The 13,712-nt window shown below is 40.1% G+C and overlaps 1 protein-coding gene across 1 annotated transcript in view; it reads right to left on the bottom strand.

The window, feature by feature from the left end:
* pals1a (protein associated with LIN7 1, MAGUK p55 family member a) overlaps positions 1–13,712 on the bottom strand; it is a 29,818-nt gene continuing 16,106 nt past the window's right edge. Inside the window, exons 5-17 of the mRNA XM_020655540.3 lie at positions 11,557–11,664; positions 9,218–9,295; positions 8,965–9,105; positions 8,169–8,330; positions 7,362–7,439; positions 6,747–6,930; positions 6,571–6,642; positions 6,386–6,457; positions 5,829–5,996; positions 5,581–5,670; positions 5,257–5,369; positions 4,838–4,948; positions 1–4,741 (exon numbers count right to left, since the gene is read on the bottom strand). Coding sequence (XP_020511196.3) covers positions 4,565–4,741; positions 4,838–4,948; positions 5,257–5,369; positions 5,581–5,670; positions 5,829–5,996; positions 6,386–6,457; positions 6,571–6,642; positions 6,747–6,930; positions 7,362–7,439; positions 8,169–8,330; positions 8,965–9,105; positions 9,218–9,295; positions 11,557–11,664 — 1,554 coding nt within the window. The 3' untranslated portion in view covers positions 1–4,564. The remainder of the gene's footprint in view (positions 4,742–4,837; positions 4,949–5,256; positions 5,370–5,580; positions 5,671–5,828; positions 5,997–6,385; positions 6,458–6,570; positions 6,643–6,746; positions 6,931–7,361; positions 7,440–8,168; positions 8,331–8,964; positions 9,106–9,217; positions 9,296–11,556; positions 11,665–13,712) is intronic.

Here is a 13,712-nt window from a genome sequence, read left to right as displayed (position 1 = left end):
TCGTTTTATACCAATCATCTATTTATTTATTGATTGTGAATATTCATACAAAAAGCAGATTTTCTCAGGAAAAAGTGATGTCTCAAACACAAAGTGGTGTCAATTAACTTTACATTCAACACAGTTAAATCCACTTAGCCACGCCCCCTCTTCCTCCTGGACCAATGGCAGGGAGGCAAGGGAGGTGAAACCTGCCATCCTATTGGTGCATTCTGGACTTCATAAATCTATTTTTATTATAACAAATATATAAAGGCTCTACCCAGTGATAACAGTGATATGGTGTCAGGTCTACTTCAGGTCACAATAATAATACTTCACCGTCTACACACACACACACACACACACACACACACACACACACACACACACACACACACACACACACACACACACACACACACACACACACACACACACACACACACACACACACACACACACACACACACACACACACACACACACACACACACACACACACACACACACACACACACACACACACACACACACACACACACACACACACACACACACACACACACACACACACACACAATATAATAAATTCAGCATCATGTGTTCACTAAAAACTACAACTCTCACATTTTCCCGCCCCGCCCCTCAGGAGTCATTTCTACTCAGATGTGATCAGATAGGACAAAAAGTTGACCGTAGATCGTATGTCGTACGTCAGTCAGAAAAAAAAAGAATCTGAAATATCAAGTCCTGTGTGCTTTATTTTAGTGTTAACTCATCACACTCACACAGGGTCCATTTGTCTTTAGTGTCATACTCAAGGGGAGGGCATCAAAGGTTTTTCAAACAGATAAATGTCACACTCAGTGGTTTGGGCTGCGAGTCCTGTACTTGTAGCTAATCTGACAAACGTTCCAGATTTATCAGAAGCTAAAAGACGACAGACAATCTGCAGGTACGTCTGGTCATATTTCAAGGAAAAACAACAACATTGACGACCTATTAGGCACCATAGAGACAGTTGTTATGAGCAACTAACCACTTCCTAGCTGACTGTAAATCAAGCTCAATTCTTATCTAACATGGCTTGGCTTTAAATGTGTTGTGTTGATGTCTTACATTGCGTATGACATATGACAAATGTCTGCCATCTGCATGTAAAAAGTAGACGAAGTATTTTCTTTTGACCGCTTTTCCATTTTTCACTGATGTAAGCTAGCCAGTGGGAAAGCGCTAACATTAGCCGTCTTGTAGCAGGAGCTAACCGGTTATCAAATATGTTGCTTCATCTAAATGGATGTATCTATCATGGTATCACTCATTGCATGATGACGACTGTTTTGAAGGCACAAGTTCAGCGTTTTAGTTGCCGCCATGTTTTTGGCGTTAGAGGGGAACTATGTTTAGGCAAGAGGGTTGAATTCAGTGCAGCAATGGGTTAGCAAATGCTAACGTTTTCTGAGTTTTCCAGTACAAGCTCAAGCAACGCGTTTCCTGCTGAATGTGTTTCTGATTGTAGTTGTTACTGATCAGAATGATTTATTTGTTAAACATGAGCAGCTAAAAGAGAGAGCTGGTAGAACATATTGAACTCAGTGACCAGGTGCCTGCAGGTGAGTAAAACAAATTGTGTAACCTAAAACAACCAGTCGTCTTAACACCGGAGTGACACGCACGGGGCCATCACAAATAAATGTATGACACGCACTGCACGAGCTGACAAGCAGACATCAGTACCTGGTCATTAGTGCTTCATTATAACATATTCGTTATGTCACTCATTGAAAAACTGAAGTTGTACAGAGTTGTTTTTGTTAGAATATTAAACCGCTCAACATGACGGATTATTTTTCAGTTATTTGCAGGAAAAATCTCCAAAAGGCACCGACATCACAAACAGCTGAGGTTAAGTTCAGTGACTGAATTAGCAGAGGTGATACCTAGCAGACAGCTAGCAGCTCCCACCTGTCAATCAAAAAGGCCACACCCCTAATTATGCATAATTATAGCCTTAATATAAATTAAACAGAGGTGGTTAACAAAATCAAACCCCTGTGCATTTGTCCTGTGTACAGGTTCTTTAGAATCAGGCTGTAGGAACGTTAATATGGAGCTTGATGGGGATTGACTCACTTTGGGAGCCAGCCTCTTGTGGCCGTTTAAGCAACTGCAGTGAAACTTCTGTGCTGGCTTCTTTTCTGAGCCTTTGAGCATGCTTCTTTGTTTAACCTCGAAATATGACCTGAAGTCATTCAGAGTTTTGCCATTTAAAAAAATATATATATTTGCCTGCTGAACAATCTGGACATGGTGATATCGTAACCTTTGTCAGATTCACCTACGTTTACTCCTTACAACATTGAACACAGCAGTATGACATGGTCCATTTTAACAGCATTCGATTTGCGCTCCCGTGAGCTTAATATCAGAGGAAAATGGCCGCCTTGTGTTTCTGATAAATAGTGTTCAATAAACAGGAGAGTCAGTCAGTCACACAGTCAGTCAGAGTTCAGAAGGCTGCAGAGCTTCAGGCCATTAATGACCCTCACTCCTCATTAAAAGCACTGTGGGCATACTTCAGAGAAAGTGTGTGTGTGTTCTTAATCGCAGTACATGTGGCAGCTCAGCGTGGGTTTAAATTTGCACTCTGTTTGATTTTCACATTGTCTTTGCACCGGTGGGGAGGGGGGCTTGTTTAACTATTTTATGTTTTAGACCAGCGCTCAGACCGGGTTATTTAATATAAAAAATGAAGAATACAAAGTCAAGCGATTACAGTGATTCTCAGCACTGCAAGAAGTTAAAAATAATTTAAATATTTTTAATCATACTCATTGAAATGATCACAGGAAGCGTCATTAGGCCCAACAGAGTAAAACCAGGATAAAAAAAAAAAAAAGAAAGGAAAAAGGTTCCAGGTCCATAGTTTGGTCTCAAGAAAAGAACGAGATCAGCGTTTGACTAAAAACACGATGGACCAGAGAGGGAACATGAGATCAGCTTGTTTAGAGTTTTCCAAAATGTCATTACAGTGCTTCAAGGTCCAGACTTTCTAGAAGTCTCAGCAGTACAACAGAGTGTGAGGGCCAGCGTTAAGAAAAAAACAAAAACAACACTCCAACCTGAGATTTTTAAAAAGTTAAGTGAATAAAGTTTAAAGAAAAATGTCTAAATATTTCTACTTTAGTTATAAACAAGTCGTCGTTTTGTTATGAGAAAAAGTTCACGAGTTGTAATCTTATGATAAGTTTATGCTGAGTCATGACGAGGAGTACCAAGTCACTTCATGGTTTAAATTAAAGGATTATAAAAAGATGTTTAATAAAGTAATAACACGTCGGAGGATGAAGTTTACGAGCTTCAAACTTTAGAGGAATGTTTTAACATTTGCAGGAAAAGAATAAAGTGAGTAAAATCCTTACATTTATTTGATAATCCTGAGTAAAGAAAACACACAGATAAAGATTAAGACTTTTATAATAAAGTTCATAAAATCGTGCCCTTGTCCTAATTGTTGCAAAATGATAAATATATTTGCAAAATAAAATATAAGGAGGTGTTTATTTCGATTTTAGAAAATCATCTGAACAACGTGATTAAATGCAGGATAAATATTTTGAGAATTCTTGAATCTATTTAGGAAAAGGATGTTTTACTTTATCCGTCAGAAATAAATAAGAAGATCTGGTTTGTTAGCTGAAAGAGAGATACTCTATGTATGAACATTGTCCAGATGACCCGTCTTAGATCACAGGTTATCTGATATTTAGACTAAATTAAACATACAGTGATGCAGAATTCAGAACACTGGAGGTGTTTGAGGCAGCAGCTGCAGCACACACCACATAAAATCACGGCTCTTTAAACCTGTGGTTCTCAACTGGTGGGCCAGAGGTGGGACGCACAGCCATTTTTAGTAGGTCGTGAATGTGCGCCTGGAAAAAAGTTTATAAAAAAGTCTGTGTAGCGCTTTTTAAACATGTTTTCGTAAACTCAGTTTCCTAATTCTGTCACATGTTTTGTACAGGCTGAGGTCCAAAATGCACAATTTTTCAGTATTTTGTTTTTTTGATTGGTCAAAAAATATCTGAAATTTGGGTCACAATTTTGCGCAGAGGAAGGCGGTGGGTCCTGAGGCTAGGCGAGCTGAGAACCGCTGCTTTAAACGACATGAAAGGCAGTTATGATTAGATGTCACATGAACGGTATGTGAGCTCAAACAGACGATTAAGGCCGTTACATGTCATCTACAGATGGCGCTACAGTTGAAGCCGTGAATTTAACAGAGTGACCGAAACATCTAATATTTACTTTTAGTGTCTTTTAAATGTTGTTATAAGTTTATATGATGACATCATGAACATACGCTGTAGGAAAACGACTTCAGCTTGTCAAATTCTTAAAGTTTTAAAACCTCAGGTCAGTGGCCCTGATACTCCGTTGTACTTCTCTCCCCTCATGTCGAGTTCCAGTTAGTTAAATTCTCTAGAAATGTGAACTCCCTCCTCTACTCTATGACTGGTCTGTGTGTGTCAGAGTGTTTTTGTGAATAAGCGATAAGCGAGTGTGTGTGTGTGTGTTTTCAGCGCAGCCAGGAGCAGGGCACCCACTGCGGCTCAGTGTCCAGTTTGTTGATGAGTCGTAGCAGCTCGTTGAAGGCTTTGTCCAGGTCCGTGTTCACGATGACGGCGTCAAACAGATGGCCGCAGCTCTGCTCCATCTCCCGGGCTTTCTCGATGATGTCACGCAGCTCCTCAGGCTGTACAAACACACCCGAAGAGGAGACACACACATTAGTGAAGCAAACATTTTAGAGACAACAGGGATGTTTACCTTTAACGGAGAGTAAACAAACCTTGGGGTTCTTGTTGTCTTTAGCTAAGAGAGCGCGGAGTCTCTCCTGGGAGGGCGGAGCGATGAAGATGATGTAAGGCTTCAGGTCTGAGCTCCTCAGCACCTTCAGAGCCTGAGAACACACACACACACACACACACACACACACACACACACACACACACACACACACACACACACACACACACACACACACACACACACACACACACACACACACACACACACACACACACACACACACACACACACACACACACACACACACACACACACACACACACACACACACACACACACACACACACACACACACACACACACACACACACACACACACACACACACACACAATGTGTTAGATACAATCTATATGTTGTGTTCTATATGAAACCCTCTCATTAGTCTGCGATCGTGTACCTGAGTGTGCAGACAGAGCACACAGATTTTCCCAGTGTTGATGACTTGTCTCACTGAGTCTGTGCTCGTCCCATACAGGTTCTTCTCAAACTCTCCAGACTCGATCAGCTTCCCTGAGGAACATGAGGTGAAATGTCATTCTTCACATTTGGTTCTAGTGCTGACCTGTTAGTCTTTTCTTTATAGTACCACAAAAGCTAGACACAATAACTTCAACAAATCTTTATAATGTTGGATGTGACAGACACACAGACACACAGAAGCTCTGAGACACTCAAGACATTTCTTAATACTCCACAGATTGAAGAGGTGTTATAGATTTACCTGCTGCCAGCTCTGCCTCAAACGTCTGACGAGACACAAAGTGGTAATCTCGACCGCTCACCTCTTCTGACCTGCGATTCCGTGTAGTGTCTACAACACACACACACAGAGAGAGAGAGAGAGAGAGAGAGAGAGAGAGAGAGAGAGAGAGAGAGAAAAAGAGAGAGAGAGATCAGTACTGTACACCCACAGAAAGATACAGTACAGTGTAAGTTGTGTGTGTGTGTGTGTGTGTGTGTGTGTCTTACGAGGTACAGCTACAGCGAAACGTTCTAGTTGGTTGTTGATGAGTCTCTGTCTGAGCTCTGACTGGCCACAGCTGGTTGGACCAATCAGAGCAATCGGTCTCTTTCTATTGGCCGGCTGGTGGTACAGAGCCATCTCCTCATAGGTGAGAATCTCCTCGTTGTCAACATCTGGGCCAACGGAGAGGAAGAACCAAAGAAATCAGAAAGAGAGACAGGTTAGAGGAAAAATGTGAAAATATCAAAGAAAAGAAGTAAAGATTTACAAAGAGCAGCATGGCTTTTATAAGAACATGTATGAAAAAGATAAGCCTCTTAACAAACAACATTTACTCAGACAGTAACTGAGTAACTAATAATGAACAACATTCATTATTAGTTGTATATTAACAAACATGCTGTGTTTATCCTCTGTAAATAACAATATTAATAATGGTCAAACTTTAATACTGTGCAGCAGCATGAAGCTGTAAATGCAAGTGTGTGTGTGTGTGTGTGTGTGTGTGTGTGTGTGTGTGTGTGTGTGTGGAGAGAGGTACACATATATAAACAGGTCGTACCATCATTTCTGTGAGCATTGTACAGCAGCTTCTTCCTCTTCCTCTTGTTCTTCTTCGCACACCACAGCTTCCCTGTAAACAAGCAGAAAAAGTACTGCTATCAGAACAAAGTATTTATTCTTTAATGAAACTGTAACATCAGTTATCCCGAGTCATAAGGTGATGTAGTGAGGAGAGGAACTGACCAGACTTTTCAGGCTCTTTGTCTTCTTCTATCGTTTGCTTCATGGCTTCTCTCTGCTGCTGGAAACTTTTCCCTGTGAGAAAACAACAGTTTGACTTTAAGGTCTACAAAGACTTTTAAAGAAACATGACACACACAGTAATAAGCTCTACACTAAAGAAAGACAGTCACAGGTACCTGGTACCAGTCCAGCTAGCGGCTGGTTTTCCTCGTCTCCGTCCCTGTATGCCTGCCACCAGTTGGGGTCTGACTGGCTGATGATGTGGAGAATATCTCCTTTCTGGAAGGACAGGCCCAACTCTCTGCACGGCACGTAGGGATCATCTGAAGGGTCGTAGTCAAAATGTGCCTTCACATGGACCTAGAGAGAGAAAAATGACAGGAGGAAGATTCATGAGATGAGATTAAACGTCAAGCAGGGGAAAAAAATCTAGATGTTTTCAAACTGTCAACCTAAAACTCAAGTTTAAATGTTGTGTAAAATGTAAATAAAGACAAAATGTGATGACTTACAAAACATTGAAACCCCATGTTACATTGAAAATAGCACAGAGACAAAATGTCTAAAAACATTGATTAATGTAACCCTGTCCTGACCTTTTTTTAAAACATGTTCCTGGCATCAAAATTCAGTTTCAATATTCAACCTGTTGTCTTTGTGATATTCATTATATTCTGTTAATTAGGGGTTTCAATGTTTGCAAATTACCACTTTCTGTTTATATTTACGGTTTCCATGACGTCCAAACTTTTGAAGAAATAAACTCAAAATATTTTGTACTCAGAACTCACCACGTTCTCTTTGATGGGGGGAGGTTTGCTCTGAGTGCTGGGAATAAGCACAAAGGTCAGGAGGCCGTGCATGTCCGCCTGAAGACACACAAAAACACACAGATACACACACAGACACAAAGGACACACAAACACAGAAGAGAACTTGTTGTGAGAATGCATGTTTCATTCAGACTATGAAGGAAAATGTCATGAATAAATAAAGACAATTTAAACACAAATAAGTGGGATAGAGATATAAAGTTTATAAGAAGAAGTAAAGCTCACAAATTAAAGAAAGGCTTCTGATTCACACAAATACTTTTTTTATTCAAGTTATTTTGGCCTTTTTGCCTTTTTTGTGTGTAGGACAGCTGAAGAGAGACAGGAAACGTTGGGTGGAGAGAGTAGAGGACGACATGCAGCAAATGGCCGAGGCCAGATTCGAAACCCACAGCTGCTGCGACGAGGACTGTAGCCTCCGTACATGGGGTGCGTGTCATAACCGCTAGGCTATCTGGCACCCCGATACAAATACTACTAGTCAATTTTTGATACTTTTGGATATCATGTGTTTTAAATTGATACCATCTCTGTTGAAAGTTTGAAGGTTGCAAAGCATTGGGATCTTAAGTCATATTGTTAACAGCTGCAACAATGGAAAGAGAGAGAGCACCGTCTAAACTGCACAAATACATTGGCACATTACCGATTATACGATGCCTTGAACTTAAATCTCCCTGGCATCACGACTGATATCGTTAGATTTTTACTCGTACCGTATCAAAGCTTAAAATTCCAGCATTGTGCAAACCCTCATGTACTTACAAGAATATCAAACACTTGGTTGACGTCTTTCCCTCTGATCTCTATCCCGTTGATCTCCAGTATTTCGTCTCCTTCTGATAAAAGTCCACTCCGCTCGGCGGCTCCACCTCTAACGATTCGACTGATCACCACGCTGTCCATCTCGTTACGAACAGTCGCCCCCTGCAGGACAAATAGAGAAATTTATGAAATATGAATGAAAAAGCGTTCAACTGTTCATCAGCTTCTGTCGTGTTTTTACAGCTGCTGAGCTGTGTTGTTGTGGACGGTTTTGTTTAGTGACATACGAGGTTCATGAGCATAATTCAGTGACATATTTTTTCTAATATTATTTAATCAAAGTTAAAGGACGAATGTGCGACTTATGGTCACCCTTGAGCGCCGCATGAAACCAAAACAAACTGTTGTTTGGCCAAACCTCCCCCCCAAAAGACCGGGTCTAAAGCAGGGCAGCCTGTGCATTCTCATAACATTATGACTCTATTAAGACTTTATTTTTGTGATATTGAAAATGCTTTCTCAAAATCTCTTTGTCTCTTATGTGGCCCTAATCCTCTAGCCTACAAACGCCACTTATTCAGAGGTAATTCATCGAAAGCCTGACAGCGAGAAAAAAAAAGATAAACATTCAATAATGAAATAAACTTCTCTGTGTCGTCTCTACCTGAAGTCTCTTAAATATCTGTATGTTTAAAGTTTCCATCTAATCTACCCTGACTGCTGGAAGAAACTAGAGCAGTCGAGTGTGTGACAGTGTGTGTGTCTGGGTGTGTGACTGCGCTTGTGTGTGTCTTACCAGTGGTATGTCTGGGGCCTTCTCTATGCGAACGATCTTGACAGTCTCTCCTCCCCACTGGGTCAGAGTTTCTCCTTGGGCGGGCAGTGGCTCAGGCTGCATCTCCCTCTCTGCTATGCTGTCATGAGCCAGGAGCAATGACTGCAAAGCACACACACACAAACACACATCAGTGACTTCTAGATGCCGTTGTTTATGTGCTCAGACAGTTTAATGCATGTGTGTGTGTGTGTGTGTGTGTGTGTGTTTCTACCTGGATGTGTGTGTCTGACAGCAGGCTTTGGAGTTCGAGTCCCTCTTTGTTCTGAGCTGGCTGGATAAGACTTCTGACCTGTAACCATGGCAACATATAAATGATCAGCATCATCATGACAGTTCGTCCCTGATCATATTAAACACTTCACAATAAGATGAACACAGAAAAACATTAATTAGTTCCTGAGTAAAATGTAAACTTTTTGATTTTGAACATCTGTATGATGGAACTATTTTGACCCTAAAGAAGGCGTTTAATTTTATGCAGATGTTAACACAGAGCTTTTATGTACGGAGTGTCTGAGATGAGGAACAATGAGAGGTGTTACACCTGTTCAGTAAGCGAGCACTGGTGCAGACTCACTGTTTAGGGTTAAACAATCCACTCCCACTCCACACTCAGAGGTTTCAGATGACACTCTAAATGTGACAGACTCTCCAACGCAAGCAGGTAAACAGAGTTACAGAGTGTAGGGAGTGCTTTGAGAAAGGCCTCTCCCGTCACTGATTCCTCACTAACTGTGTGACGCCATCTTTAATTTGTTTTAGCTTCTACTGTTAAACCAGCTAACAGCTAACGACACAAACCACTGCAAGAGAGGCGCTGTAGCCGAGACTGCTTCTGTTCTGGGACACGACTACACGTACTGCCTTTGTCGCCTATTTAGAGTCATTAAAGTCAGGTTCAGACAATATTTCTCAATAATGGAAGTTCTGGGATCGATTACACCTCATGTTCACGTTGTGTACCCGTGCTTGTGCTCAAGCATGAGCAACTGTACCGATCAAACGAACTGGATTATGGGGGTTAAACGTGCGCCCTCATTCTCTACTTCTTTAACAAAAAGGGACAACTTCCAAAGAAGACGATTGTGAAATACAAACCAAAGAAGAAGTCAAGTGATAGCTGTAGCAGTACAAAGTCTCGTTCAAGTGTGATAATAATACATCTACTATTTATTGAAAACATGTTTTAATCTGCACTTTGCTCAATTAAATCTAAGCCAATAGAGGAGAAATTAACTTTTCATGTTAAAGATGGTAGGTTATTTTAAATTCATGAACAGTGACAAAGACACACGTTTCTGTGAATTCAGAAGGTTTTCTCCTCCTTAAAGCCAGATGCAAGGCAGGGGGCAGAGATGCCAACATGGAGCAGAAATAATGTGTTTCTCTTTCATGAGATTCCTCTGAAACGAGCAATGAATAGATCTGACAGCTCGCCAACAACACAGAGGCAAATAAATAATTAAAGCTCTGATTCTTCTGGATTCTTGGACGTTGGCTGAACTTGAACTGCGTAGCATTAAACATGTCATCATCAAACTTTACAGAGAGGGTTTCTATACTCTTTTTTTTAACAGGCCGTAGTTGGAAAATATGATTATAAAAGAGTTTGCTGATGGGAAAGCCTGAGTACAGTGTTGTTGTGTTTTATCTCTAATTGATGCAGAACAGAGCTGCTCTGTCTCCAACGCATTATTACACTCGCTCGAGCATTGACTGCAACACTCCCTGTGTGTGTTTGGGGTAACACAACAAGAATTTTCAAGAAATAAAAACACATTTTTAAAAGTTAGCATTTTTAATGTCCCCCTCAGGAGTCCAAATGAAGTGGTTCAAAGTGTTTCTACAATCATCTTCAGAGAGTGTGGAGCAGTCTCTGCAGAACATGTTCACGTTTAACCTTTCTGATAAGGAGTGGGGAAATTCCAGATGAAACCTGACTATCTGTCACTTTTTTGTACCTTGGAAGAAATCCTGAAATCCTGAAAGTCTGCACATAAACCTTTAGAAGACCTTTAGGGTGTGTGTCCACTAACACTGTTTTTCCTATTTTCTATACAAAATCAATACAGTTCATTATTTTAAGAGCACAGCTTCATCAGCGGATAAACGGCCTCAGTGTCAGATGATTTTTTGTCAATGTCCCGTCACCCTCACCGACCAATCAGTATCAAGAAGGGGTGGAACTTCTGATATCAACAACAATGGCAGAGGGGAAACTAACTAACTAATCCCCCTACTGGCTCTGTTTATCTCATTCATCAAGTTTACAATTGTCAGGTCTAGAGCTGCTGCTAATGCAAAGACCTGATCCTTTAAATGGGTTTTAAGTCCTTTGTTTTAAGTTCTATGTATGCACTTGATCACTTGTTTACTCAAGCTTTATAAATAGTCATTTATTATTATTTTTTCTGTTTTGCTGTTGTTCTTTCATGTTGTTGTTCGGTTTCTCTTTGTCACTTCTGCTGCTCCAATCATTGGTAAATGATGTTCAGCGAGTAAAAAAGCAAATGAATAAATAATTAGTAAAAAGTGGAAGTGAAGCATTACCTCCATGGCCAGCTGAAGTGCCTGCTGTGTGTGTGGGTAAGGAGGAGATGGTCGGTGCATGCTGGTGGCCACCGCATTATGAATCTTCAGCGCTGACTGGAAATCAGACTGAAAGGGGAAAAGAGAGACACCATTATGGTCTGTCAGATTTCAGTAAATATAAAAACTTTATATAAAAATATAAAAACTCAAAATAAAAAAACTGCATATACGTATACAAGTGTTTAGCAGTGAAGTGAAAAGCCATTCTCACATCTGCACTCCTGAAAATATCTAGATAATTTCAGGAAGACTGCTCCGGGATTCTCCTGACCTGGCTGTTCACATAAACTCCTCACGCTCCTGAGGTAAGACGTGATGTAAAACAGAACAACGCGGAAGTAGCGGACTAAGCAACAGAGTCCGCTACACAAGGCTATAATGAGAATATTTCCCTTTATATCAATGCTACGTGCAGTTCAACGGAATCCCAATATGAACTGAAGAGCGGAGAACAACATACTGGAGAACAGAAAACGTAATGCATCCGTTTATTTGGAGATCGTATCAGTCGCATGCATACAGTCTATGCACTGACTCAGTCACAGGATATAAACATCACCACCTTCTCCTAGTGGCTCGAGGTGAATTCTTCTGATTATCTCCTGCTGCACATACAGCTCCTCCTGCAAATATCAGGAGTTTTTCAGGAAGTTTCTGCAGGTGTGAAAGCCCTAAGAGTGTTTTTTTTCTATTTATACAAGCTTTCCAATTTGTTTTCGTCTCGACCGAGTCTTTCTCAGAAAAACGTTTTATTTTGAAAAGCTTCAGCTCTCTTGGAAAGAACAAAAGAAGGTCGAGCATTGATAACTAACGAAGCGTGACGGAGCAAATATTTGCTGGTGCCTCATTCATAATTAAACTGAAACTGAATATTCAAAAGTGACAACTGTTCTGGGTCATTAAAAAGAATCATTAGAGAGAATAAAAGAGCCCATCACAGATTTGTGTTGCTGCAAACACAAATCTGGGTTTAAAATAAGAGTTATTTTAATGTTTATTCTTTCTTTAGGTAAACAACTTAAAATGAAAATGTCAGTGTCCATGCATACACTGACACACATGCTGTATAATAACAAAATATAAATCAATCAATTATTCCTTCCTGCTTGGCAAACCTTACAGACATCATCTGGTAAGAACAGAAGTGGGACAGAGCCTTACCTGCTGGAGATAATAACAATAAAATATGTTTTTCTTTTATCGATTTATTAACTCTCTCATCAATCTTTGCAGCTCTAGAGAGGGTTAGACGAGTTGAGACAGAAATGGCAAAACAGAAATTATATTCATGTTTCTCAAGTTTTTTTTACCGCAGTCTGAACAAGAACATGATTTATTCTGCCTGGAATTAAAAAATAATAAAAGTTTGGTGAAGACTCAATTTAAATTTTCTTTTTGTTTTCTTCTGACCTTCATCAGTCAGAAGAGTACAGGGACTTATAATCTCCGATCCCAGGACCTTTTCTTATTGTCTGTTCCCATAGTCAGAACTGAGCTGGAAGAAAAAGGCTTTAAAGTTTTCTGCTCTCTTTACTTGGAACGAATTACAAAAAGAGCTGAAATTTAACGAGCTGGTCTCTTTGGATGATTTGAAGAGGATGTTAAAATACTTGAGGGCAGACACATCTGGCTTAAGATATTCTCCATAATGTGTTTGTAGATGATCTTGAAAAACATTTGCTCTTTAAATTTGTATCTTTTAACGTCTAATAATTTATTTTGTGTATTTGTAAGTTTGGCCTCTCATTGTGTGAAACTTTGTTAATTGTCCTGCTGCCTTTCTCGGCCAGGACACTCTTTCAACAAGTTTCTTTACTGGTTAAATAAAAATAAAATGAATAAAAAATTGCTACAGATCTGAAATTTTTACAGAGTAAAATACAAGTATAAGGATGAGAAAGAACCATCAATCAGAGTTAATTTAGTAAAAGATCCATGGTGGAAAATAAAACTCCAAAGCAGGAAATGCTACTTGAGGATGACATCATAGGAACAATTATTTAAAAGCATGTCTGTGATTGGACAGAAGTAGATTGCCAGCTTTGTGTTACAGAAAAAGGTGATCAGGCTGAGGTCCTGAGGAGCTCCCTCGCTGTGACTCTCATCGCTAAACA

Source organism: Labrus bergylta, chromosome 18 (assembly GCF_963930695.1).
Source record: "Labrus bergylta chromosome 18, fLabBer1.1, whole genome shotgun sequence".
Lineage (NCBI taxonomy): Eukaryota > Metazoa > Chordata > Actinopteri > Labriformes > Labridae > Labrus > Labrus bergylta.
Note: the sequence above shows the minus strand (reverse complement) of the source record. Positions and strands in the feature narration are given on the sequence as shown.